We start from the raw sequence: 27,994 nt of genomic DNA, 5'->3' as shown, positions 1-27,994 counted from the left end.
GCAGGTGAAGTCTCTGGCTGACTCCATGGACGACTCGCTCACCTGCCAGTCCGGCCGCGAAGACTCCCAAGATGTCGGCGGAGAAGGAGAGGAGGAGGAGGACGAGGAGGAGGGAGACGAGGACGAGGAAGAGGAGGAGGAGGAAGACGAGGAAGAGGAGGAGGAGGTAGAGTACAGGCAGTGCGGATGGCGCAACACGAACACGGCGTCGCGGCGCGCGCCCGGCCGGCCGGAGGGAGGCCGGGGGGGCGTGGCCATGCACGAGGACAGCACCGCCACCTCCTTCAGTGACGTCACGCTCTACATGGACGAAGGCTGCCTCCCGTCCTCGCCGCTGTCCCGTCCCGCCTCCAGCTCCGACACGGACTACTGGGTCGGGGGCGCAGGAGGGAGGGAAGACAGCAGGGAGACGGATGGAGGCAGCAGCGCCAGCCGGAGGAGCAGCACCCCCTGCACTGAGTGCCGAGGAGAGTACCGAGGAAGAGGAGCAGGAGGAGGAGGAGCAGGAGGAGGAGAAGGAGGACACCTTCCTGTCCTCACCATCGAACCGCCCAGCGACAGTTCAGTGGACATGAGCGACAGGTCAGCATTCAGACACTTCACTAGATATAAAGCTGTAAAAAAACATTAACCTCACAGATTATAAATGTTTTAAAAATAATTTTAGTCAACAAAAAATAACCAGAAACATTCAGATGAAGATTTAATTCATTAAGAGAAAAAACATCCAAATGAACCTGGTGAGAACTAATCACCCTTTACACCCAGTTGTAGCGAGTTAGCATTAGCTCCCGCTAGATAAATTGTTGTTATAGTGCTTTAGTGTGAGCTTCCACTAAATACATGTTGGTGTAAGGATTAGCTTTAGCTACAGTCCTGTTTATGTTTAGCTCAGGTAATGTTAGGTCAGCTGATGGGAAGACCAGATCCAACATGCAGCTGAAGTCACTGGGCTGGTTTACTGCATGCAGAGCAGAAACAACTCAACAAGCTGAACCGGCCCTTTAAATAGGAACTTGTGCTAACTGTTGGCTGCTAAGCTAGTCTGTTGTAGATCAGCTGAGTCAACCTGGAGATGTTCTGCCTCTTGAACCAACAGCTCTTCTGTTCATATAAATGTTTAGGATACTTGAAATCCAGGGTCACTGAGGACTCCACCTTAGCTGTGCCTGCAGCAGCATACACCTGTAACGTCTCATTCAAATGACTGCATTACCTGCTACAACTGCAGCAGAAGCCTGTTAATGATTGATTTATGTCAGGTAGACACTCAGGACCATGCCTTGATGGAGGAAGTGGATCCATAAAGCTTCCTGCTCTGAGTAGCTCTTCATCCCTTTATTGGCAGGTTTGGACAGGATCTATGAGATCTGAGTTATAGTTGTTTGTACACAAATTGTGTGATTTGTGTGTCGTTAGGTCGGAGCGTGGGTCTATCGGACGTTTGGTGTACGAGCAGGAGTCCTCCGGAGGGGAGCGAGGAGGAGAGAGAGGAGGAGAAGGTGAAAGTGGAGAGGACGAGCTTGGAGCAGGAAGCAGCGAAGCCGAATCTCCACAAGGAACCATCAAACACAAGCCAAACGGCCGCTCGGTCGCCATGGCGCAAGGACAGACGCGCAGCCCCGCTAACGTCCCCCTGCCGATGCCGTCGGCCCGGACGCTGCCACCCCACCCGCTCCAACACCCCCACCCTCCCCACCCCTCTGCCATCCCCCACCTTCCCACCATCCTCCACCACCACCCGCAGTACAGCCAGCACGTCATGCACATGCACCACGCCCACGCCGGCGGCCCCTACATGCAGCATCCGCACCACTTCGCCCAGCACCACTACCACCATCTGCACCACCAGCACCACCACCTCCCACACTCGTACCCAGAACCCCCTGTGTCTCCGTTGCCCTCCCCGGTTCCACCTCTCACACCTTTGTCCCCGCTGCCACCGCCTCTCACGCCCTCGCCGATGTCGTCTTCCTCAGTGCTGCAGACCCTGGAGGGGCAGCAGCACCTCGCCCACCACCCACTCCTCCACCACCACCACCACCTCCTCTGCTCAGACGGAGACAACGAGAGCGTCAACTCCACCACCACCAACTCCAACGACGACACCACCGTCAACAACTGCAGCTCCGGCTCGTCGTCCAGGGACAGCCTGCGGGAGCCGATCGGCGGAGCCTCCCTGGGGAAGCAGACCTACCAGAGGGAGAGCCGCCACAGCTGGGACTCCCCCGCCTTCAACAACGACGTGGTGCAGCGGCGGCAGTACCGCATCGGCCTCAACCTCTTCAACAAGTGGGTCCAAGATCAGAACATTTGATTTATACGGCCCAGCAATAGTGCCAAAAGTAAGGCTATGGTGGCTACTTACTTGTTGCAGGAGGCTAAATTCATATCGATCTGATCCGATCGGCTACTGATCTGACAGATGATTGGCTGGCACTGGTCAACCGATCGGCTGGTTCTGGAAAATAAGAGACGGCTGATGACTAGCATGTCTAGGCTGGTGACCCATGGATTGCCTCCTCAATCTGCATTAGCATGGACATGCTAGCATTAGCCTTGCATAGGCTAACAGCTAGCCTGCTAGGTGGTCACTCACTGGACTGTTTACTTTGTCTGCTGTCTATTAGCACAAATAGGTTGGTGTTAGCATCAGTATGTTACTTACAGATAATATATATCAACCATTTTTCTCTGCATAAAGTTTTCTTTTGGTCATAATGCAGAGCAACTGTTTGGTTCCCATGGCATCATGTCCTCCAACACCAATAACAATCAGATATGCAATACTACGTCAGCTGCATACGAAGAAACATGAAAGTCCTGTTTCTGCTGGTCCACAGGAAGCCGGAGAAGGGGATCCAGTACCTGATCGAGAAGGGCTTCGTGTCGGACACTCCGGTGGGCATCGCCAGGTTCATCCTGGAGCGGAAAGGACTGAGCAGGCAGATGATCGGAGAGTTCCTGGGCAGCCGGCAGCAGTTCAACAAAGACGTCCTGGAGTCAGTGCAACATTCGATTTCTGCGTTTTTGAATGGCATAACACTTTAGGATTAGAAAATGTTTGTGATTAGCGCTTTGGCTTTAGTGGAACATTGCTGCATGTGAGTGACCCGATGCAATCTGCTGAGTTTATGAGGAAACATTTGAAATTAATTTGAATACTTAACTGAGCTCACTTTGTGTTTGATGACTGGGATCAGTTGGGATGTATGTCTGACTGAATTAAAATAATTTTTTGCCTTGACAACACTTGTTCTGAATTGACAAACTAATGTTTATGATTGATTTTAAAGCGCTGGCTGAACTAATGTTTAGAATAAGTACTTTAGTGATAATTTAGCTGTTAACAAAAATGTTTATGATTATAGCTTTAGGGTTAGTGGAACGCATGTTAGCAGAATTAGCTTAGCTAACTGCTTAGTAATCGGTGCCCAGCGCTGGGTGTTCATTTATTTTGCAGACTCAAAGTGTTTTTTGAGGTTTAGTTAGAGTTCCTGTGTTCCTCTGTGCAGCTGCGTCCTGGATGAGATGGACTTCTCTGGGATGGATCTGGACGAAGCGCTGAGGAAGTTCCAGGCCCAGATCAAGGTTCAGGGCGAAGCTCAGCGGGTGGAGCGGCTGGTGGAGGCCTTCAGGTATCTGTGGGGTCCAGTCCCTCAGCGCAAACGTTTCAGATCTTCAGTTTGTTCCAGCTCTTTGTTTCCCTCTGCAGTCAGAGATACTGCGTCTGCAACCCGGTGCTGATCCGGCAGTTCCAGAACCCAGACACCATCTTCATCCTGGCCTTTGCCATCATCCTCCTCAACACGGACATGTACAGCCCCAACGTGAAGCCAGAGAGGAAGATGAAGCTGGAGGACTTCATCAAGAACCTGAGGGGTGAGTGGGGAACACGGCAGCGGGACGGGAGGAGCAGGAGAGCTGCAGGCTGTCGGCATCCTCCATCAGAGTCAGAACCAGAACCAGAGAGCGGAGAAGCTTCTCTCTGCTCCGGCCCAGTTGATCAGATCATCTTCATATGGAAGAACTCACCAGCCTAGCAGCTGCAACATTTAAAGGAAGAGATCCATCAGAACAGCTGGGTGCTGATGGAAGGGGCGGTCCAGAGACAACGGCCCTTTATTTGGACTAGGAGGCATCCATCCATCCATCCATCCATCCATCCATCCATCCATCCATCCATCCATCCATCCAGGCCACTGTACACGTTTGTGTTCTTCATTTAAATTTTGATCTAAAACCTGGATTTACAAATGTTATCTTCATTTGTTATAAAAATTCTATAAATTTCAAATATGACTGAAAAAAAAATTGATCTCCTGATTTAATGCCTTGAAATTGGGCCTCTGTCTCTTTAAAAACTCCTGCTTTCTGAAAGTCATCCCAACATGGCTCCTCTCTTAACCCTTTAGCGTTTTTACCAGCGTCGCTCTGAGAGTTTGCTAATTGCTGCTGGCTAGTCTGAAGGAGCCGAGTGAGGGAGGAGCTGCGCCTCAAAGGCGGAGCTACGTCCATTCAGGTGTTTTGCACAGTTGCCATGGAGATTAGAGGCTTTCTCAGACATGCATGAAAGAATCAAAGCAACAGTCCAGGTTTGTTTTTGATGAGGGGAAAAACATTGAAACATGATGGAAAGGTTAAAAAAGTTGATTTTACATGATACTGGCCCTTTAAGTTTCAGTTTATCTAGAAATATCTAGACTTTTTTTGTCTCTATTGGCCTTTATTGGTAGAAATCTGACAGGAAACTTTAGACATTAATATGTGTTGGAACTATTCATGGGTAAAATTTAACTCCTTAAAATCTCCATCATGCTCCAAATGAAGTAGCAGGAAAGATGCGATGCAGGATGAGTTTCACTAAAATAATCTTTCTCAGATGTTTTCAGCCTGAAATGAATGAATGAATATTAGTGAAGATAAAACCTCTAAATGTCCTGATGTCTGTATTTGGTCCTGCAGGCGTGGATAACGGGCAGGACATCCCCAGAGACCTGCTGGTGGCCATCTACGGCCGCATCCAGAAGTGGGAGCTGAGGACCAACGACGACCACGTGTCGCAGGTCCAGGCGGTGGAGCGCATGGTGATCGGCAAGAAACCGGTAAGGACTTCCCAGGCGGACAGGAAGCCGCGCTCTGAGCCGGGCTGAGCGCTTCCTGTGTGTGCTGCAGGTTCTGTCGCTGCCGCACCGCAGGTTGGTGTGCTGCTGCCAGCTGTTCGAGGTTCCCGATCCAAACCGGGCCCAGAGGAGTGGTGTCCATCAGAGAGAAGTCTTCCTGTTCAACGACCTGCTCATGGTAAGCAGCGGGAACCAGAGAGAGGGGAAGGATTTTGTGGTTACACCGAGGAAAAAATGTTTGGCGTTTCCCTGGGAGTGTGAATAGTTTTTATTCCTTCTGGAAGGATTTTCTCAAACATTTTTCCTCAGAAATGAAGAAGAGAAAAATGAAAGCAATTCCTCCTCTATTTATTCTCTCCATCTCATTGCTTTTTTCTTTCTTTCTTTCTTATCTCTTCCTCTTCCTCCTCTTCCTCCTCCTCAGGTAACGAAGATCTACCAGAAGAAGAAGACGTCGGTGATGTACAGCTTCAGGCAGTCGTTTCCTCTGCTCGACATGCAGGTCCACACCTTCCAGAACACCTGTACGTACCGCTCCGTTCCCACCTTCCTCCTCTTCCTCTTCCTCGCTCACAGCTCTATTTTTACGCCTCAGTCACCAGGCTGATCAGACTGAGGAAACAATCTGAGCTCATAAAACTCTGTAAATAGCATCACATATTCACCACAATGACAACAATATTCCAGCAAAAATCGGATCTGAAATCAAACTTCATCTGTTATCTTCCTGATTTAGGAAGATTATAGATGGAAATTTGAGGTGTAGCCGCTTCATCGGGCATTTAGGCTCAAACTAAGATAAAAATTTCCCATAAAAACTAGCTGCTCTGTGTTTGTGTTAAAAATGTTAAAGGTTGAAATTTGGGAAATAAAACATCAACAATTATGAAAATACAGCAGTAAGTCTAAGCCTGAACTTTGACTAGGACATTTAAACACTTGCATGTTCAGGATGGTTGTCCTGCTGGGAGGTGAACCAACCTTCCTACAGCTTCCTCTGGGCTGGATTTTATTTAAGGTTGCCAGAGTAAAGGGGGGAAGTACAAAAACATGCCAAACTTTTCCTTCCCACTTTTGTTGGAAGATAAATACTTTTGTGATGATGAAACGTGTTAAAGTGCACAGGGTCTGAATATGTTTTTAAGGCACTGGACATCTGAGAAAATATTAAATCTGTTTTAAAATGATTTGGTTGAAATGTGGATAAAAACTGGAGGCAGTTCTGGTGATAAACGAGTTTAGCTTTTAATATAAGGCTCCAGATTTAAGACTCCATTAAACTCCTCTAAAGATTTAGAGGATTCTCAGCAGGACAAGATCGCAGCGTTTCATAAACATGAGTCATTTTTCAGGACACATTTAGAGATGCAGTCAGAAGAAGCGTTAGGTGTTGTTTTCAGCCATGCAGGGATGATTTAAGTTGCCATAAATCACCTGTTTGATTCATGTTTATCTGCAAAACCACAGAGAACAACTTCGATCAAAATGATTTTCCAACAGAGAATAAAATGTTAACATTTTTATATAGTTTGTTTAGTTCTGCATCATTTTTATTACAGCCATCCTTCGGTCAAACAGTGCCTAAACAGGCTTATCTGTTATTTTGTTTTCAGTTTTGTTAGATTTGTTTTTTTGAAAAAAGTCATTCCATTTGTTGCCATGTTTGGTTTTATGATAAAGTCACCAGAGGGTCTGGAAAGTCATTAAATATGGCAACAAAGTTGTTGAGTTGGTAACAGTGCTGCTGCCCGTCCTGACCACACCCTCTCGTAAGCCCCGCCCATCGCCTCACCGCTGACCACGCCCCTTGTTGTGTTTTGGCTCCGCCCCTTTATGGTGGATTTTTTTCTGTCTGTGGCGTTCATGGGGTTACAGTTCACCTTCGTTTCATTCTCCCGTTTTAACTATTAAACTTTCGATTAGCTAACTTAATTTTGGTATTTTGCAACAAACCAGTCATGTTCTTTCTGTAATTTAAAATATACATGACAATAAACAGCAGTTTTCAAACCTTAAATGAATAATAACTAAACTAGACGGCCGAGGACGCTGCCCTGTGGTACACCTCTCCCACAGCTTCTTAACTTTTATTTCCACCATTTGTGTCTGTTTTTGTGATATAAACGAACCACATTTTTAATATATCATTAAATCTCATAACCTCCAGCTTAGTAATTAAGATTTTATAATCTAATAATTTATGTTGGTCCAACATTTTCTACTATCTGCCTCTTTCCAATTTAGATCAGTTTGATTAAACATTATTTATCAGTTCCTGAAATAATAATAAACAAAATCAAACCGGTTTATAATATTTGGGTTTATTTCTTTTTGTCACCTTTGCTTTCTTATCTCCATGTCTTTATAATTCTGCATTTCTCAAGCCTCAGTAAGTAGAGGCTGCATGCAGAGGCTTTAATTGGATCAGGAATGTGATCCTGAGATAAATGGACTTTCGGACCGAACTTCCCTCATTTTTAAAGAGTAAAGGAGCCGTGAGCCGGATCAGAAGAACAACCCGGTTCTCCTCCTGGTTCTGGTGAACGGGGGGAACCCGTACTTCACCAAAACTCAGCCAAATATCATTAGAGGCCTGATTTTACTGCAGCTTGACAACAGAGAGCAATTTCAAACGTTCTAAGTAAGAAGAAGAGAGGATGAAAGTCTCGGCTGTTTCTGGCTGTTCACAGTAAAATCAGGAACATCGAGCCCAACAATCTGCTTGGTGTCGCCGTGATGCGTTCCGACGTCACGTTTGTGTGTCGTAGGAATCCGCAGCGTCGTCTCTGTCTGCTGTTAGCTGCTGCTGTTGTTGACAGTTCTGGTTCAGCAGCCGGACCCAAACGGACCTGGCAGCCTGGTGACAAGTGTGACCAGGACAGATTGTCGCACATGATTCATCAGCAGCGAGTGTGTGTGTGTGTGTGTGTGTGTGTGTGTGTAGGAGGCAGGAAGGTGTGTGTGTGTGTTTGTGTGTGTGTGTGTGTGTGTGTGTGTAGGAGGCAGGAAGGTGTGTGTGTGTGTTTGTGTGTGTGTGTGTTTGTGTGTGTGTGTGTGTGTGTGTGTGTGTGTGTAGGAGACAGGAAGGTGTGTGTGTGTGTGTTTAGGAGGCAGGAAGGTGTGTGTTTGTGTGTGTGTGTGTTTGTGTGTGTGTAGGAGGCAGGAAGGTGTGTGTGTGTGTGACAGAGTTCAAGGAGATCAAAGTCAGCCTTCATCTTCTCATCATTAAAATTATATTTTGAGTTTATTTCAGTTTATTTTTGAACGGTACTTTCTGCACATGGAGACGTTATATATTACATTCAGTATAATATAATATGTACTTATTATATATAATATATATAATTTTTATATTATATTAAATTATATTATATTGTATTATATTCGATTAAAATGACTTTTCTGGCTGGATGGAGATAGTGAGTCAAATTCACTAAAATATTGTTGTTGCGCAACACCCCCCCCCTCCTTTCTGTCTCTACTCTCTCACTCTCGTACTTCCTCTTCTGAGAGGGGAGATGTGCTACCAGCTCTCCGTCTAACGGGTCCGTTGAGTTTCCTAAATCTGCTGGGATTTACCCTGTCCAGAACTGAAGTAAACTCTGTTTAAGCTGGTTTCGAGAAACGATTCGCCTGGTTATCTGACGGCCTACATCCAGGTGTCCCACCCTTCTTCCCCCTGTGAATTAGCCAGACTGAGCAGCCTACAGCCAACTAGTTTCACAGAGCACACCTGTTAACGGTCGCTCGTTCTCTATTTTGCAACTTGCATTTGTTATTGAACCAGGTAGGTTTTAGTGACTCGGTCGAGTCCCAAGGATGAGGTTTTAAATATGGGCTACCAGCAACCTAAAAACATTTTCCACCTCTTCCTCTCCAGAATCAAACATCACAGCTATTTTACAACCATCAAAGAACTTTAAGGTGACTCATTAACTGAATGTCCACAACATCTTTTAGATTTTCTTTATGCTAAATATTTTATTAGTAAGGCATTTTTGCAAGGGTCAGTACAGCTTAATTCAGTAGCAGAAATAATCAAATAAGTAAAATCAATCATCTAGTCTATCTTTCCCTACTGCTGATACTGAGAACTAAAAAAGGGAACCTTTGAGAGAGACGGACGGAGTTTGGCGCCTCGAACCCCAGACCTGGCTTGATGATGAAGAAGGTGTGGCAGCAGGAGGAAGATGTTGATCGATGAAGGCCAGGATCTCCGCAGGTCTGATGAGCCTCCTCTCCGCATGGATGCTGAGGTCACACAGGACTTGGTGCTGGCAGGAAAAAAGGCACCAGTTCTTCTTCCTTGTCTTTGTCTTCATCTTTGTCTTTGGGGTCAGAACCCAGCCGATGAGAGAAGTGCGATTCGAAGCCACAGATTGTGGGCCAGACGGGTTGGTCTCCATGTGCAGGACAGTCTCCGGCTCCGTGGCCCCGGCTCTTCTTCAGCTGCAGAGTTTTTTGTCCATCTCGATCTTGGCTCGAAGCTGCCCGGAGGATCCAACGAACGGTTCCTCTTTTGCACTCACCTTATATAGGGTTCATCCACCCCCCTGGTGCGCCTGCTGTCTGCTTAGACAGATGATCTCATATCCATCACTGTCTTACAGACATTTCCTGATGTCTGTGCCAATGTCTCAGGGTTGCTCAACCTCCTGTGTCCCTTGCCTGCACAACCTTTCACCTACTCTCTACCTCCAACATATCAGTGATGTTTAATTGCAGTTACACCTTCTTACACCATTTCAAGTTTAATGTCAAAATCACATTTATATCACATTTATTTTCTTTAGCTTCTCTGATTTAGCATTCATTTATAATTTTATAACCATAACTTATATCACATTTATTTTCTTCAGCTTCTCTGATCTATCATTCATTTATGATTTTATAACCATAACTTATTAATTATTCTTATTATAATCTTAATGTGAGTTATTACAGATGTTTTTCTGAAAAGAAACCAAGAATAATACATGATTCTAATTATTTACTACTAAAGTTACAGTTACTTGTTTTTCTTGTAGTTCCCACAAATATAAGTGTATTATTACAAGTAAACCAATATTCATATAAGTATTTTACTTTGAATCTTATCCAATTACTAATAATGTTTAGATTTAATTTTTTAAAACTTTCATGCTTTAAAATAGTCTCAGCTATTTTTATAAATCTGCAGGCTGGAAACTTCCTCTTTTTCCAGGAAACCTGCTTTTCCTGTTTAATGACTCTCTCTGACTGACTATGATTTCTTATGATTAGATAGAAAAAAGTAGAATTAAAGCAAAGTTTGCATGAGACAAAAACAACACACACAACCAGATTTATTTTATTGACACTTAAGTCTACTGTTGGGCCTTGATATCACTTGAGTGATTCATTTTAAAGATAACTTTATTATTACTGTTAAACTAAAATCTCTAGCATGGGGAAGTGGGATGAGCTCGGATTTTCTTGACACCCCCTCCACGAGGTCAGACCTTTCACATGCTGGGAGTCCATCACCCTCCTGCAGTTCGCCGTCCTCATCCCCTAGAAAGAGAAGAAGTTCGTCTGGGATGTGAAGATGCAGATTCTTCATCCTCAGTTTTCACAGAGGGCTCAGTGTAGTCATCAAAACTCCACTTCTCTTGACACCCCCTCTTTGGAGTTTTGATTTCCCCCATGAGGTGATGAATGTCGAAGAAAACTTGGATCGCTCTGATTCTTCTACAGGAACCTTCGCTGGATGAACTGTCGGTTCTTCAGGATGTGGAATGGTTCTTTAGGGAAGATGGGCTGAGACAGAAGGCCTCAAAAAAAAAAAAAATCAAATTCTGGCTGTTCAGCAGAGCAAAGCAAAAAGCATAAGCATCATGACGCTTTATCCGTAATCATGATCCTTTTCCATTTTAATCCATCAGGTTGTGACAGGAGTTCTTCTTTAGCATAATCCAATTTCTTCACGGCCCTCCCAGTCCAAAGCCTTGAAGTTGTTCTTTGAACGGCAACCTTCCTGTAATAGTGGCCAGTCTAATATAGGATGGCATGGTGCTTGATTCTCTGGCCATCTTCTTGTAATGTTCTGGTTCGCTGTAGCTAAGAACTGGCTTGAGCACTGCTTCCTCATGGACCCCTTTCTTCATCAGTAGTACTGTGTTGAAGTTCAGTACTTACTTTACAAAATCTTGGGCGTTGAATCTCAGCTTGATCACCGTAGTTGCAGGCCGATCTTGAGCTTTAATCCAAACTCTCTGCCCTGTTTTCAGTGACACTTCAAGCTGCAACTTCCCTTTTCCTTCTCTAAGCAAAAAGGAGGAGTGTCTTCGCCTCCCTGCTTTCTGTGACGTGAACGGAGTTCCTCTGCAGGGGAAGACCTGCTCTTCTAGCAGTTGTCACTGTGTCCATCAGCACCAAGAGGTACTTCTCACCTCTCTTTCCTGTTGTCCCCATTGGCTCTGCTACATCCATGCAGACTGAACCCCATGGGACTGTGCTCTTGATGAACAAACCTTCCATCCGCTGCCCTCGGCGACCTGCGTTGTATTGACCACACACTTCACAGTCCCTCAGCACGCGTTGGACTTGTTTCACTGGGATCCAAAGATCTTGCTCCTCCAGCTCCTTACGGGTAGGTCGCACGCCTGCATGTCCAAGGGCCTCATGCACGCTCCGCACGACCTCGACCACGTACTCTTCTGGGACCTCCCGTCCTCTGGGAGTACTGTCCCACTTCTCGGTACCGACAAAGACGATCTTCCTTTGTTGGACATAACAGTCCACTTCATCATTCCCACGCCAATGAGCTCCCTCATGCGTGTGTGCTCTTTGATGCTCAACTTCTATCTCCAACTGCATTTTTAGCTCAGCAATCTTTTTCCACAAATCTTTGTGTGCCACGGGCTTGCCCTTTGCAGTCTCGAAACCATTTTCTTCCCAAATGGCCAAGTCCTCTCTAAGGGCTTGAGCACAGTAGTAACTGTCAGTTACTAACCTGGCACTCTTGATTTTCCTTTTCACCAGCTCCAGCAATCCTTCCAGTACTGCCGTTACTTCTCCGGCTTGAGCACTACCGGGAGCTTTTCCTTTCTGACGGCATTTCTCTCTGCCATCCTGCTTCAGAATAAATCCCCAGTATGCCGACTGGTCGGACCCCTTTCTGGATCCATCGGTGTAGATTGTCCATTCCGGTTGTTCTGGCTTCTCAGATGTCTCTTGCGGTCGTTTCTTACTGGTGGGTTGTGCTGGCCCAATTTCAAGCTCCGGGTCCAGCAGGATGTCTTTAACCATGTCTGCGTCTGTGTGATGATGTCAGCTGCTGGTGTTTGTTCCTCTGTTGCCGGATGTCTTCTCGATGGCTGCAGTGGAGGACGCGGTGTGCTTGCTCATCCATCGTCGGCTGATGACACCTTTCTCCGTCTCCTCTGCATGGTTGCTGGCTGGTCTGGTCAGCATTACATCACGAACCACTCCAGCAAGAGTGAGCCAGCTTTCCTTTGTCAGGGGTTGATGTTTCAGTTCCTCATTCTTGGAACCAACTTCCCCACTTGCTTCAGGTCTGAGTCACAGTAGCTGTGTAGAAGCTGATGCAGTTCTGTTGAGGTCTCCTCCTTTTCCAAACGATCTGGACGCCCGGCTTCCTCCGGTTTCTTCCCCAGATTTTCCTCCTCGAAGTGATCATCCATCACTCCGTCTCTCTGTCGGTTCGAGTTGTCTATCCCCCAAAGCCTCTCTTTAGCCTTCGAGCAGGGATGGGTCTAGACTATGTTGGCTACTAGCTTCACTGTCTGGATCCGGTCATTTATCCTCAGTAGAAGCTTTCCCTCACCTGTATGCTATACAGTTACTGCAAGGGTTGTGACTGACGGCCTTATCAGTCACCATTAACTCTATTCCTTAAGAGTTAACAAGCCAAGTGAGCTATTCAGATCCTCACATCTGTTTTTACTAACTTGGCCATAGGGCCCTCCTACTCCGTTGGACTGGGCCCCACGTTGGGCGCCACTTGTTGTTGCGCAACACCCCCCCCCTCCTTTCTGTCTCTACTCTCTCACTCTCGTACTTCCTCTTCTGAGAGGGGAGATGTGCTACCAGCTCTCCGTCTAACGGGTCCGTTGAGTTTCCTAAATCTGCTGGGATTTACCCTGTCCAGAACTGAAGTAAACTCTGTTTAAGCTGGTTTCGAGAAACGATTCGCCTGGTTATCTGACGGCCTACATCCAGGTGTCCCACCCTTCTTCCCCCTGTGAATTAGCCAGACTGAGCAGCCTACAGCCAACTAGTTTCACAGAGCACACCTGTTAACGGTCGCTCGTTCTCTATTTTGCAACTTGCATTTGTTATTGAACCAGGTAGGTTTTAGTGACTCGGTCGAGTCCCAAGGATGAGGTTTTAAATATGGGCTACCAGCAACCTAAAAACATTTTCCACCTCTTCCTCTCCAGAATCAAACATCACAGCTATTTTACAACCATCAAAGAACTTTAAGGTGACTCATTAACTGAATGTCCACAACATCTTTTAGATTTTCTTTATGCTAAATATTTTATTAGTAAGGCATTTTTGCAAGGGTCAGTACAGCTTAATTCAGTAGCAGAAATAATCAAATAAGTAAAATCAATCATCTAGTCTATCTTTCCCTACTGCTGATACTGAGAACTAAAAAAGGGAACCTTTGAGAGAGACGGACGGAGTTTGGCGCCTCGAACCCCAGACCTGGCTTGATGATGAAGAAGGTGTGGCAGCAGAAGGAAGATGTTGATCGATGAAGGCCAGGATCTCCGCAGGTCTGATGAGCCTCCTCTCCGCATGGATGCTGAGGTCACACAGGACTTGGTGCTGGCAGGAAAAAAGGCACCAGTTCTTCTTCCTTGTCTTTGTCTTCATCTTTGTCTTTGGGGTCAGAACCCAGCCGATGAGAGAAGTGCGATTCGAAGCCACAGATTGTGGGCCAGACGGGTTGGTCTCCATGTGCAGGACAGTCTCCGGCTCCGTGGCCCCGGCTCTTCTTCAGCTGCAGAGTTTTTTGTCCATCTCGATCTTGGCTCGAAGCTGCCCGGAGGATCCAACGAACGGTTCCTCTTTTGCACTCACCTTATATAGGGTTCATCCACCCCCCTGGTGCGCCTGCTGTCTGCTTAGACAGATGATCTCATATCCATCACTGTCTTACAGACATTTCCTGATGTCTGTGCCAATGTCTCAGGGTTGCTCAACCTCCTGTGTCCCTTGCCTGCACAACCTTTCACCTACTCTCTACCTCCAACATATCAGTGATGTTTAATTGCAGTTACACCTTCTTACACCATTTCAAGTTTAATGTCAAAATCACATTTATATCACATTTATTTTCTTTAGCTTCTCTGATTTAGCATTCATTTATAATTTTATAACCATAACTTATATCACATTTATTTTCTTCAGCTTCTCTGATCTATCATTCATTTATGATTTTATAACCATAACTTATTAATTATTCTTATTATAATCTTAATGTGAGTTATTACAGATGTTTTTCTGAAAAGAAACCAAGAATAATACATGATTCTAATTATTTACTACTAAAGTTACAGTTACTTGTTTTTCTTGTAGTTCCCACAAATATAAGTGTATTATTACAAGTAAACCAATATTCATATAAGTATTTTACTTTGAATCTTATCCAATTACTAATAATGTTTAGATTTAATTTTTTAAAACTTTCATGCTTTAAAATAGTCTCAGCTATTTTTATAAATCTGCAGGCTGGAAACTTCCTCTTTTTCCAGGAAACCTGCTTTTCCTGTTTAATGACTCTCTCTGACTGACTATGATTTCTTATGATTAGATAGAAAAAAGTAGAATTAAAGCAAAGTTTGCATGAGACAAAAACAACACACACAACCAGATTTATTTTATTGACACTTAAGTCTACTGTTGGGCCTTGATGTCACTTGAGTGATTCATTTTAAAGATAACTTTATTATTACTGTTAAACTAAAATCTCTAGCATGGGGAAGTGGGATGAGCTCGGATTTTCTTGACACCCCCTCCACGAGGTCAGACCTTTCACATGCTGGGAGTCCATCACCCTCCTGCAGTTCGCCGTCCTCATCCCCTAGAAAGAGAAGAAGTTCGTCTGGGATGTGAAGATGCAGATTCTTCATCCTCAGTTTTCACAGAGGGCTCAGTGTAGTCATCAAAACTCCACTTCTCTTGACAATATGTAAATAAAATATTTTACTAAAAATGTTTAAATAACATTTTAATAAAATAAAATTGTTTTAATATTTTAATAATATATATGTTAATAAACAGCCTTCAGTATTTTTACTTTTTACATCTGAAATAAATGTTTCTCAGATTAAAACTGCTGTTAAAAAAGGCAAACTCATTCAATCCTTTTTATATTAAGGATCTAAAATGATTTATAAATATATTTTCTACATAATATACTGTTTTATTTCAATAGACATATATATTTTTTAATTCACATAATTATTTTTGTGTTTCTAATTGGAATTAATAATTAATTAATTAAGGTTTTAATTTTGTAAGCAGAAATTAGTGATGAAATCATAAACAGGTTGTAGATGTGTCGCCATCCTGGAGTTAAAAATCTTCCTTTTTTCTTTCCAGGCTCCAAACATGATTCAGTCACTTCAACTGCAAACACTTTTGTTTTTATGTGTAATTTCTCTCTGGAGGGGACATCAGTCACTCAGTCCCACTCAGGAAATGGCCCACTGCACAGAAGTGATGACTGTAATAACAGTGAAAACTCTGTGTTTTAGGAATCTGCTGAAGTTTCCCCCCCAGAGCCATAAATTGGCTCCTGCTGCTTTCTTTTTTAGACTCCTGCTGAATTTCACACATCCAGGATCAGAGTATGAGACATTAAATCCACCATCTGAGCTGATTTTTATCTCCCCTCATGATAAATGTGGTTTAATTTCAGCAGCTCGTCGTCAGAATGTTGAGCATTCTGGATGTTACATCATTTTTTCCACTTAGATTACCCTCATGGCATCCGGCTGACGTCCGCGAACCCCGGAGGAGAGAGGAAGGTGTTGATCATCTTCACGGCTCCGAGCCAGCAGGACCGAGCGCGCTTCACCTCCGACCTGCGAGAGAGCATCGCCGAGGTCCAGGAGATGGAGAAGTACCGGGTGGAGTGTGAGTGTTTCTGCGGCAGCGCAGGGAAATCAGAGCAATTATATTATGTCAAGTGAAACAATTTAGTTCCTTTTGCCTTTTGGCTGGAAATAATGGAGAAGGACTTTACTGCTTCAAACAGAGTTTGAAGTCACTTCTGTGAGGTAATAAGTGGTTTTAGTGCAAAAGATAAAAACAACTCTAGTCGCTAAAAGATTAAAGATGGCGGTCGTCAAGGAAAATACATTTTTGCACAAAAACTGCCAGATCTTCTGTTGTCAAATCACATAATTGGACTGATACAAATCACATTTACTGATGATGTTTTCATTTTGGTCGTAGAAAATTGATTTTTGCTCTCAAATCACCAATTAGATGAATGTGTTTGGTGTCAGATTATAGCCTATACAGAACCGAAAACATATGATGTGACATAAAGTTCATCCACATCATGAAAATGGGTAAAATTTTATAGCAATAATTGCCGTAAAAAGGCTCAAAACGGCAGCCATCTTGTATTTTAGCCATCATCCTGAAATTCAAGGGGCTACTGGGAAATATGAAAAACAAAGGAGGGCTGAGCATGCAAATTATCTTACACTGAAATATGTTTGCAGTAATCAGTTGCTCTATTGGCCTGTAAACGTTTTTGGTGGATAAAGATGAATTTATCGTCAAAGTGAAGGTTAGTCGTGTCTGTGTCCAACTGGGTGGATGTTTACGTCTCGGTTCCTGCTTCCCCTCCAGCCGAGCTCGAGAAGCAGAAAGGCATGATGCGTCCCGGCATGTTGGCGGGTTCTGGCGGGATGGGGACGTCGGGGAGCGGGACCAGTTCGACCGGGGGGCCCATGAAGGGTGAGGTGGTGAACGGCACCCTGGGAAGGCCGAGCCTCGACGATACGTACGCCTCCGTGGACGGACTGAAACGCACGGCGCTCAGCTCCTCGCTCAGAGATCTCTCAGAGACGGGTAAGGACCGGACGCTGGACGTCCACAACGTCCCAGTCACGTCCCAGTCACGTCCCAGTTACGTCCCAGTCACGTCCCAGTCACGTCCTCCTGTCTAGTTTGATTACTAAAGTGTGAAAGTTTTTTTTAAATTAAACCAGTTCTTAGTCAGGTTCTGAGAAAAAGTGTCTCATTGGAAGCGAAACACAAAGAAGCGACGATGATGACGAAGCAGTTCAGGCTGGCTGGAGGATTTCATGGTTTCTTCTGACTCACAGTGAACCTGCATCTGTGTTGTTATGCAACATTACAGTTCAGTGACAAAATGATGCTCCGGTGCGCTGTGTCCACCTGCTGGACAGCAGCAGGAACTACACCGCAGCTTCTGATGCCAAACTTCCTCTTGGATTATTTTTGGTTTAACCAGTGAAAGAAAATCTATGACGGCGGATTAGGGCCAGATTAAGAGATTTTTAAAAAATAAAAATAAAGTCCTAATATTATCAGAATAATATTTACATTTTTAATTGCCTTTTGTGTAGCAGTTCTCATACAATTATAATTTAATTCTCTTATTCTTGCATTATTGCGACTTTATTCATGTAATGTTATGACTGTTCATGTGAATTTATCCTGTATTACTATGACTTTGTTTCCAGATTGTTACGACTTTATTCTCTTATTTTGACTTTGTTCTCGCATTAGTACGTTTTTATTCCTGAATTATTATGACTCTTTCATTTCAACCTTATTCTATTAATTTGACTTTATTCTGGGAATATTATGACTTCATTAGTTCATTAGCTTATTTTCTGGTAATAAAAATAAATGTTTTAAGTCTTTTTGCCTTAATACGCCGTTGTGAAAATCTGAGCTATTGCTAATTAGAAAAGCACGTCCCTAAATATGAATATCTGTTCATCTTTGCATTAGATTACAGATTTATATTTTCTAACTATCATAAAGTGGAGAAGCTAAAATATAATTTTTTATAGTATTTGTGTTTAGTAAAAGCCCAAAATTCCTGAATTAGCTTTTCTTTGTTCTCTGAAAATCACTTTTTTATGTTTCATATCTAGAATTCAGCATCAATAATAAAATCTGGACTTCAAAACTTAATTTAGGGTTTTTTCAGATTAGCTTAGCATAAACGCTAACGAAGGGAAACGGCCGTGTCCAGATGAAAACTGAAAACTCACTGATGAGCAGCTTCATGCGAACGTCTGTTCAGCACTTCCTGTTTCCTGTAATAAAGTTTAATCCCTGGATTCTGATTGGATAACAGGGAAGCGAGGTCGGAGGAACAGTGTTGGCTCATTGGACAGTACCATTGAAGTAAGTCCTAGCATGTCCGCTGCTAGCATGTCCGCACCGCCGTGCATGCATGCCTCACTGCCTGCAGGGTTAAAGGTCGTCCGGATGTTTGTGAAGTTTTATAAATATGTCTGTTTGCTGCTTCTTATGTTCTTTAACAAACTAGAGTTTAAATGAAGGATTTACAGAAATATTGACATATTTGTTGTCGTCCTTCAGGCTGATTGCTGAAAGCTCAACATACTGCAGCTTAAGAAACACAAACATTCATCTGCTGGTTAGGAAGAGGAAAATATTTACTGAACTTGTGGTTTTCAGATACAAAAATACACAGTCTGATTTCTGAATATTAATTAGAAGTTTAAAGAGATAAAAATCACAGACTGTCAGAAATTGAGCTGCTGTCTTTCAGTTTGGAGAAATTTAGATTTTTAAGCTGCAGTGTGTTGAGCTGTTTGTTCCTGGATTTATTTTTCACTAACAGACTCAAATGTTATCTTCTAAAACACGGTGAATCATTGGTCCAGGTCTTTTCACTAGATTATCTCTGTGTCCAGTGGATCCTGATATTAGTGAAGCTGCCTGTTAATGACTGAAGTCGCCTTCAAAATCGCCTCCAACTGGCTCTTAAAACACCAAACATACCAAAATACACAAAGTGGAAACCATCTTAGCGTTACCTCAAAAGCTAATATCTGTGCTCTTTCCACTCTTGGGGTTCAGCCAATCAGCACCAAGAAAAATTAATTTCACTCCTTGATTGGCTCTCTTGCTAACAGCAGCCACTACGTGTTCCAGCTTCCTAAGCTGCATTTTCTTTCCAATATGTTGCATATTCCCTGCAAATAGCCTGTAGTTCACTGAAAAACCTAATTTTATAGTGGGTTTTAGGACTGTCTCTATGGCAACCAGGTTGACCAGGAAAGACTCGATGCTCTCTGATTTTCTTGCTTTGCATGTTTTTATTTTAACGCTGCTGCTGGATTTTTTCTTCTTCACATCTCAGATTAAACTGTGAGGTATTTGTGTAGAAAATGGAGCTCAATCATAATCTGAAGCACTAATCTCCTTTTTTGAGTTTTAAAAACGGATGCTCATGCTTATGGGGGGAATCTTTTACTATCTCATGATTTGATTCAAAGTTGATTTTGGGACATTTTAATCAGATTCTAAATTATATTAAATGTAAGTTTGGATTCTTATCTGAATGGATTTTTTGGCACAGCCCTCTGGTTCCTGTACAGAAATGGTTTCATACTTCAGACATCTAATATTCAACAAAAGAAACATTTCGGAGTATCTGAATTTAATTCCCAGGTTTGTCAGAGAACATCCAAACTTTCCATATTTTGTCTGATTAAAACGGAAAAATTCTACCTTGTTAGGATTTTATGCACAAGTTATTGAATAATTGTGAAGTGGAAGGAAAAAGAAACATAGTTGTCAAATATTTTTACAAATAAAAATGGGGAAGGTGCGGCGTGAGTCGATCGGTCAGCCGGTCGTTGGGTAAAGTTTCTAATTTGGTGAGAAATAAGGCCTTACAGTTTTATTATGATAGTTAGTGGTACTTTGTGATAGCAATAAAAGTGACAATGAGAATTATTTATTACTTTCTAGGGCTGCAACTAACAATTATTTTAGTAATCAATTGATCTATCAATTATTCTGACGATTAATTGGATAAAAAATGACAAATTCAGATTTTTCTTTAACTATTTAAACCTTTTTATACAAGATTAAAAATAAATCAAAAGACTTGAAATAATTCAAGTCGTTTTTTAATAAGGAAATAAACATTTTATTGACTAAAAGGAAATAAGCATTCCTTTAGTAAATCTGGGTTTTGGCTAAATTCGGAAACGATGCGATAAATTCCCTGTCCTGCTCTGCAGATGCAGCGGCGGCCATTTTAACTCCATTTTCTTAATAAAATGCCTGAAGCTCCGTGGGACTAAAGAAAGTTTGATGAAGATTCTTGGCAGGATGTAGATCTGATTTTGTTCTTCTTCTCCTCCTGTCCTCAGGGTTCCATTATTAGCAGCCCGCGGCCTCACCAGCAGCGCCCCCTGCAGGGCGCCAGTCTGTCCTACAGCCCCATGATGGTGCCCTCGTCCCCAGCAGCCTACCGGCCGCACCGCCCTACTCAGAGCCCCGGTACGGGGGTGGGGGGTGGGCCGGGGCTCTGTCACAACCGAGGGGGGGTCACCACATCTCCTCTCGCGAGCGGGGGCGGGGGTGGGCCCGGCGGCGCGATGGCGGCGGGCGGCGGCCAGATCCCCGGAGGCCGAATGGGGAACTTCTTTGGCAGTCGAAGAGGCAAAGTTCCTGGTCCCCTGATGATGATGTCACCGCCTCCTCAGGGTCCACCGAGTCCTCTGATGATTTCGTCCCCCCCCCACTACCCCGCCCCCGCGCCGCCCATCGCCCTCCCATCCTCCCCTTCCCCATGCCCCTCCCCTTCGCCCAACCTCGGCCAGTCGGACTCGGCCGGGGCTGGAGGGGCCGGCGGCCCGGGAGGGGGGCCGTCCAAGCTCCAGGCGTTGCACGCCCAGTATTGCCACGGCAACAGTGGAGGAGGCGGAGTCAGTGGGCACCCGCCGCAGCAGACGCCGCCGCCGCCCTACCATCACCACCACCGCTACCACATGCAGAGCTTGCCGCAGCACCACGCGCTGACGCACCGCTTCTCCGCGCCGCTGCAGCACAGCTGCGCCCCGCCCCACAGCCAGCCGCATCAGAGGCTGCAGCAAGGCTCCGCCCACCCGCGCTACAACATGGTGTCCGGCTTCACCACACCACCGCCGCTGTCCCCCCACTCTCCCGTCACGCCCACTACGCCGCACGGACACTACCACCGGCCGGGGGGCGGAGCCAAGCTGCCCCTCACCATCTCGCACTCCCAGCCCCACCCGCACGCTCACACACACACACACAACCACACCGTGCACACACACTCCCCGCTCAGCCCCTCCCCCTCCGCAACAGGCTCCACCCACTTCATCTTCTCCACTCCGCCGCCCCAGACGCCCTCGGCGCGCCTCGTCACCCAGACGCCGCCGCAGCCCTACGCCCCCCAGTACCCGCCGCTGTCGTCCATCCCGCCCCCCCCTCCCCACTCCCCGCTGCCTCCCCCGTCGGGCGCCCCGCTCTCCCCGCTCCCCCCTGGGGTGGGGCAAGGGGGCGGCCCCAAAGCGAAGCCAGTCAGCCGCATCAGCACGGTCGTGTGAAGACGCAGAAATCGAGGACGGTGGCGCGCAACCCCACAGTGAGCCGCCAGGGGGCGATATTGAGAGTGAGCACAAGAGGGAGGAGGGGAAGAAGAGCGGGAGGACAGATCCAGTTGTATCAAAATGGCCGCCTGATGAGGAGGAGAGCGGTGAGAGCGGGAAAGAGGAAGCTGCTCAGCCTGTGCTATTTCCACATAGACTTTCCTCGCAGGTAGAGCGCCGGAGGGAAAAACTACCGCTTAGGTCTGGTGACGCCCCACCTCCCCTTCATACCGCCCTGCGTGGTGAGCCGGGACTCAGTCGGACATGTTTGTAGTTCTTCGCTACTTCAGAGTGTTCGTCTCATGTTGTGAGTACCTTTTTTAACATTTCTGTGGCTGTAGTGGACAAGCGGTTGAGGGACCAGTTAGGAAGGGAACAGTGCCTGAAAACGTAACATGAGAGTTGACGCTCCGAGTTAAAGGGACAGTACCGTGTCCAAAAATAACAGTAGTTTCACACCATGTTGTTCAGCACAAAAACCAACACTTAACTTTGATTTTGACATATTTACAAGCCATTACGGGCAGAACAGAGATGTTTAGCATTAATATGGTGGCGTTTGTGTCTTAGACAGGCATGCATGACCTGTGCAATAGCTAACAGTTATCAGTGTGTTCATGGTTAATATCCAATATGCAGGGATAGATTTGTTGTGATGTGAAGCCCCAATCCAGCGAAGTGAAGACTCTACTCATAAACTTCCTAAAACCTTTGAAATAAGCCATCGAAACAAATCTACAGGTGTCTTCGTTTTTGTTCTGCAAAAACTACTAAAAGCCTTTAGTGTTTGTGGATTACAGGGTTCCAGCAGGGGGCGCTATACTGTTGTTTTGGAATGGGACTTTTCCAGATTTTCTCACTTATTCCTGTAAGTTTGAGTATTTATTTCTACTAAATCTGTGAATGCTCTCCTCATTTCTCAAATATCCCAGTATATATGAAAGTGTACGCTTGAATTTTCAGAAATAATAATATCTGTCATTTGTATTTGATGCTCCATGATGTGTTTGTGACACTCAACGTTGCCAGAGAAGGAGATTAAGATGAAAGATGCCAAACTGGGGGATTTTTGTTGTTTTCTGCCAATGAGGACGGTGGAGCTGCTCTACCTGAAATACAAACATGATGTTTTTATTTTTGATTTTTTACAGTGCAACTTTCTGTACCTTTAGCAGCAGCAATGTTAATGGAACTGGGTGGGAAAATAAAGCTAAAAAAGGAAGTTTTATAAAAATCAGAAGCAGGGTACAGCTTCCAGAAGTTTTTGTTTGTCTGAAACCACCAGTAGGGGGCACCGACATGTTTTTAATGGTCCCATTATGAGACGTTTCCAAGCCAGACTGGAGAATCCTCCATGGTTGGTGATGGTTGGTTGGTGGGAAGCAGGAGATTTGTTGGTTCCAGACTGATTGGTTGACTTGGTAACAAATGAGGCAGGCACTTCTTGTTGCTAATTTGGCTAATTTTATCTTTTGCACTAATGTTTTGCATACTGAATTGAGAAAGTCAGTATTTGTTAATATGCTAATGATAACCCACATTCTGATGGTAGCACTTAGGCTAACATTAGCATTTTTGTTCACTTTAGTGTATACAATGCTCTTTGCACACTAAATGCAGTATGTAGGTCAACATACTGTTATCTCCCATGCTAATGTTAGCATGTTAGCTAACAGCATTTTAGTTCTTTTTAGCTTATACATGCTCTTTGCACACTGAGTGGAGAACGTTACTGTCGGTCAACATATGTTGATATCTCCCAGGCTAATGTTAGCACATAGGCTAACATTAGCATTCTAGCTTATTTTAGTGTACACGCTGTTCTTTGCACATTAGATGGTGTATGCTATTGTAGGTCAACATGCTACTGATACCCCCCATGCTAATGTTAGCATTCAGGCTAACATTAGCATTTTAGCTAACTGAATCATGAAAATGTTTGTTTTTGTTTTAAATTTAAAGTTTGACATTTTTTGTTTCATTTTCTCTCGTTTCTTTCTGTTTTTAATAATTCACAAAACATTTGTGATATACAAATAACTTAACAGAAGCTTTTATCCAAAGTTACTCACTGTTGGGGACCAAAGGTTTCGGTGCAGGGATGAACTCTGCCTTCAACATCCAATGAAAGGTCAGAGAACAGATGAAGAAGTTCAGATTTGGTGCATCCACCATCTTTTTCATCAACCTTAAATATTTTTGTCTGGAAAACTAAAAACATAAGATTAGAGATTATTTTAATAGGTTTTCTAAGCCAAACATTATATTATAAAATAAGTGACCCAAAACGCTCAGTTAGAGTCCAGTTATGACATAACTTCCATAATTGTAAATAGACAGCTGGACTTTCTCTTGTTTCCTGAAGTAAATTTTAGGTCAGAGGTGAAACGCCCTTAAGCAGGTAGAGAATGGACAGGTGGCATCTATTGAAGCACTTAGGAAGATTGTAAGAAAAGTTCAAGGTTGTTTCAGTCAGATTTTTATATTAATGGGGAAACTGGCGGAGGTCATTTCGTCATGGAGCTACGTCTCTTTTTTTGTTTATTTATGGCTTCATATGTTACAGGACCGGTCAGGCCGTAAAATATCGATGCTGGATACTGACAATGTTTTCAGTAAAGATCCTTAAATGAGGTCAGAGTTTTTGGTTTCAGATGCAAGTTTATGTATTTCCCACCCAGTACCAACTACTTTTGTGTTTTTAAGCAGTAAAATAAAACTTTCTGTTGAGGGTGAGTGATGTTTTATCTGCCACTTGGTTTCAAAACAGAGAATAAGGTGCCTTCAGACATAAGGATGGTACAATAATCAATAATCACGGGGATCATCATCCGAGACAAACCACCTGAATAAAAGACAATTCCATATCTGAGTTTCCTGCGCGTTGGTTGACGATGTTCATCCAGAACAGAAATACGAAGCCATTTCTGGATTTTTAAGAAACAAAATGGACCGAGCCTTCAGTGACCCTCATCATCCAACAAAGAAACAAAAAGGACCTGAAACTTGGACCTAAAGTCTTCTGGAAGGACGACTCATTGGACTGGAGAGTAAATCATGTCCTAACATCTCATATGAAGTGGAAATCTCTTTAATGAACTCTGTTTTACATGTTATTTTTGTACTTTGAGTTTTAAACCACTGTCCCAGTGTTTTTCTTCCAGAATATTTTCTGTTTTTAATCAACGTTCTTGGATGTCGGAAACTAACGATTGCTGGAAGAAAGTTCTTCCCTCTTAGCTCTGGTTTGTATGATCGCGTTTAACTGGTGGATGTTGGGAAATGCAAACATTGACTCATTTTTTCAGTTTCTCTGCGATCACCTGAAACCACCTGTAGATATAAAGTGTACAGTGTGTTCTTGTTTCAGTGGGGCCAACAGCATCAATCTGCAACCGACGTTCAGAATTGCTTGAATTAACAACCCTGCGCTCTAAACACCAAAAGGTTCTCCTGGTTCTCCTGTGGAAACAAGCCAAAACAAAAGCTCCAGTCGTTTTAGAAACACTTCACGGACTAATAATTGGTTTCAATCTGAAGAACCGCTTTGACGTTTTAGAGCAAGCTTCTGATATCAGTATTGTTGTGTGACGAGCTTTTAATAACATGAAGTGCTCCTTGGGCTGCTTTGTATTTTTTAGCATTTTTGATTTTGTTATGTGCTTAAAATGTGATTTCTGATTTGGCTTTTGATCTAGGATCCGTTTTTTTAAACTTTTAACACGTTTACAACCACAACAACAGTAATGCAGAGGTTTCTAACATGCAGAGGTTTCTAACATGCTTGTCGAGTTGCTTCAACACCAGACCAGAAATAATCCCTTCCTCCTGAGCTTCTTGGAGCTCCGGACCGTTGGGTCTACACAGGGCATCTACAGAAACACCTGATTCCTTTATGGGGGCCTTGCAGAAACCATTTCAACCGAAACAAAAAAAGGTTTTCATTCAACACTGGATCACGCCTACCTCGAGAGAACACGGCTCGTTCTGTTCCAGTTCCCGTCCAGGAGAAACCAACACATCCACGCCTGTTTCTGCATGAACTCTAAACTCCAAATCCTCCAAAAACCAACATTAGGTTTCAGATCTGATCCATCCTGGCGCCGCCTGTAGAAACCATCCTACCTTCACCCGTGTTTATTGGTAAATGTATTTGGACCTCTGTTCGGTGAAAAGCTTCTCAATCCTTAAGGCTCTACCAGCTCTAGAGATCAGGTCAGAATCCAGATTAAAATAATATGACAAATTTGACAAAAACAAAAGCAAAGTTCTGAAGCAGTGGCTGAAAACTGAATCCAGTGGCTGTAAGAACCTTCAGCACCAGAACCTCACATGGTTCTTTCCTTCAACTCGTTAGGGTTTGGAGAAGCTTGTCTGTTTAGTTATGACTCAACAGTTTTATTTTTCATGTCTGGCTTTCTCCAAGCATCTCCAGATGTTCCAGAAGTCTTTGGTTTCATTCCGTTGCAGCTTTGCAGACCTACAGCGTGTTCAGGTTGAGGTCGTCCTTCTTCCACTCATCCAAACAGCCAAACTTGTTGAGTATTTCTAGAATTATCCAGGTTAAAAGTTCAACCTTTAACCTGTTTAGCAGCTAAATGTTACCAACTAAAATGTTAGCCCCACTAACCTTAAAAGGCTAACTAATCATAAACATTACTTTCACCAATGCACAGTAGCAACAGGGTATTTATCAAAAGCTAATGCTAAAGCACTAAATTCAACCATGTTGATGCCCATCAGTGGTGGAAACTGCTAGCTAAAACGTTAGTTGTGTTATCCTAGAGCACTAATCAGAAACTTTGGTTCCATAAAGCTAAAGTGCTATACCAACATGACATTTAGCAAAAGCTAATGCTAAAGAACTAAACTCCACCATCTTGATATCTACCAGCATGGGTAGCTATCAAAAAGTTAGCTAAGGCACTAACCATAAACGTTAGCTTCAGCAATGCTAAAGCTCTTTAGCAGAAGCTAATGCTAAGTGATAGCACACACCTGAGTGGACATTTTTCCTCCCTGCTTCTGCATTTTGATTGAATTTTTGTCAAATATATTTTCTGTATGATTGATCTCTTTATTTTAAGCATTATTTAATCCAAACACCCAAAGTTCTCAGTAGATTGAGTTTAGAAACATGCAGAAACAATTTTTAATGCTCCTTTAATCACTTATTTGAGATATTCCTTATTTTGTGCCCAGGCCTGCTCTCCACTATCAGTTTGCATGTGGTATTTATTCCAGTATCTGCACTGAATGAGCTGTATTATAAACATGAATGTACATAAGTTGTTAAATGAACATTAGCTCCCGTCGGCTGCGTTTCATCGGGAAGAGAAGGCCTGAGTTAATTTTTTCTATTCCCTAGAAGCAGATCCGGTCTGACCGCTGCAGGAAAGACAGGGAACTTTCAAAATAAACTAAAACAGCCGATCAGATCTGCTTCCAATGAAGCTCAGACTCTTCTGCCTCCACGTGAAGACGGCCGGTTGTGTGTGTGTCGATACAGGGACGGGTGAACGGGGGTCCGGCCCGTTTGGAGCGGACCGCTTCATGGAGAAAAATCAGTTCTTGTTTATAATGTAGAGCAAAAAGAGAGACTGCAATAGTCCTTGTAAAATTGTACGAGTAAAGTGTCAAATATGTGTCCAACAGAGACAACATTATTTTAAAAATTATGTTTGGAAGATTTTAGCTGTGTACATAAATATATATTACTTGTACTTTGTTTTTGAAATGGCAGAAATATGAACAAAGTGGAAATATTTATTGCTCTAAAAATATAAAAATCTGTTCAGTGGATGGGAACTTTTCCTGTTTGTGTCGTCGTTTTTTAACTCAATGGTCTTTAACTGAACTGAAACGGTCAGCCAGTTCATTTCAATCCCAACTCTTATTACCTTCAATTATAGTCATTTACAATTATTGTGCATCATTTTCAACATTATTAATGTAACATTACCATTATTAATTAATTTTCCTTTTTGTTTTAAATTTCATTGTTTCATTAGTTTACTAATTGTTTACAATTATGTTCTAACTTTTTAATATTCAGTTTTTGTTTATTTTTTTTCTATTCTTGCGTTTTCTGTATTTAATTTTTTTATGAACCTTTTTCATCTTACATTGATTTATTTTCAGCTCTAACTCCTGTTTTATCCTTTGTTTGTGTATTTGCACATAGTCACAAGGAAAAGCAAAGAAAACGAGTTAAAATCTGTAAAT

The 27,994-nt window shown here is 43.6% G+C and overlaps 1 protein-coding gene across 3 annotated transcripts in view; it reads left to right on the top strand.

Annotated features, from left to right (window-relative positions):
- The window catches only part of LOC114140289 (IQ motif and SEC7 domain-containing protein 2-like), a 121,714-nt gene extending 94,145 nt beyond the window's left edge, over positions 1 to 27,569 (top strand). For all 3 annotated transcript variants that reach the window (XM_028010063.1, XM_028010064.1, XM_028010065.1), the window contains 12 exons: positions 5 to 582; positions 1,420 to 2,292; positions 2,844 to 3,002; positions 3,516 to 3,638; positions 3,716 to 3,882; positions 4,966 to 5,105; positions 5,176 to 5,301; positions 5,548 to 5,647; positions 16,095 to 16,256; positions 16,983 to 17,204; positions 18,469 to 18,518; positions 20,525 to 27,569. In XM_028010063.1, the coding sequence (XP_027865864.1) occupies positions 5 to 582; positions 1,420 to 2,292; positions 2,844 to 3,002; positions 3,516 to 3,638; positions 3,716 to 3,882; positions 4,966 to 5,105; positions 5,176 to 5,301; positions 5,548 to 5,647; positions 16,095 to 16,256; positions 16,983 to 17,204; positions 18,469 to 18,518; positions 20,525 to 21,727 (3,903 nt within the window). In that variant the 3' untranslated portion in view covers positions 21,728 to 27,569. The remainder of the gene's footprint in view (positions 1 to 4; positions 583 to 1,419; positions 2,293 to 2,843; positions 3,003 to 3,515; positions 3,639 to 3,715; positions 3,883 to 4,965; positions 5,106 to 5,175; positions 5,302 to 5,547; positions 5,648 to 16,094; positions 16,257 to 16,982; positions 17,205 to 18,468; positions 18,519 to 20,524) is intronic.
- Positions 27,570 to 27,994: the final 425 nt, after the last annotated feature.

This window comes from Xiphophorus couchianus, chromosome 24 (genome assembly GCF_001444195.1).
Source record: "Xiphophorus couchianus chromosome 24, X_couchianus-1.0, whole genome shotgun sequence".
Classification (NCBI taxonomy): domain Eukaryota; kingdom Metazoa; phylum Chordata; class Actinopteri; order Cyprinodontiformes; family Poeciliidae; genus Xiphophorus; species Xiphophorus couchianus.
The sequence above is the reverse complement of the archived record's forward strand: the minus strand, read 5'-3'. Positions and strand labels throughout refer to the sequence as shown.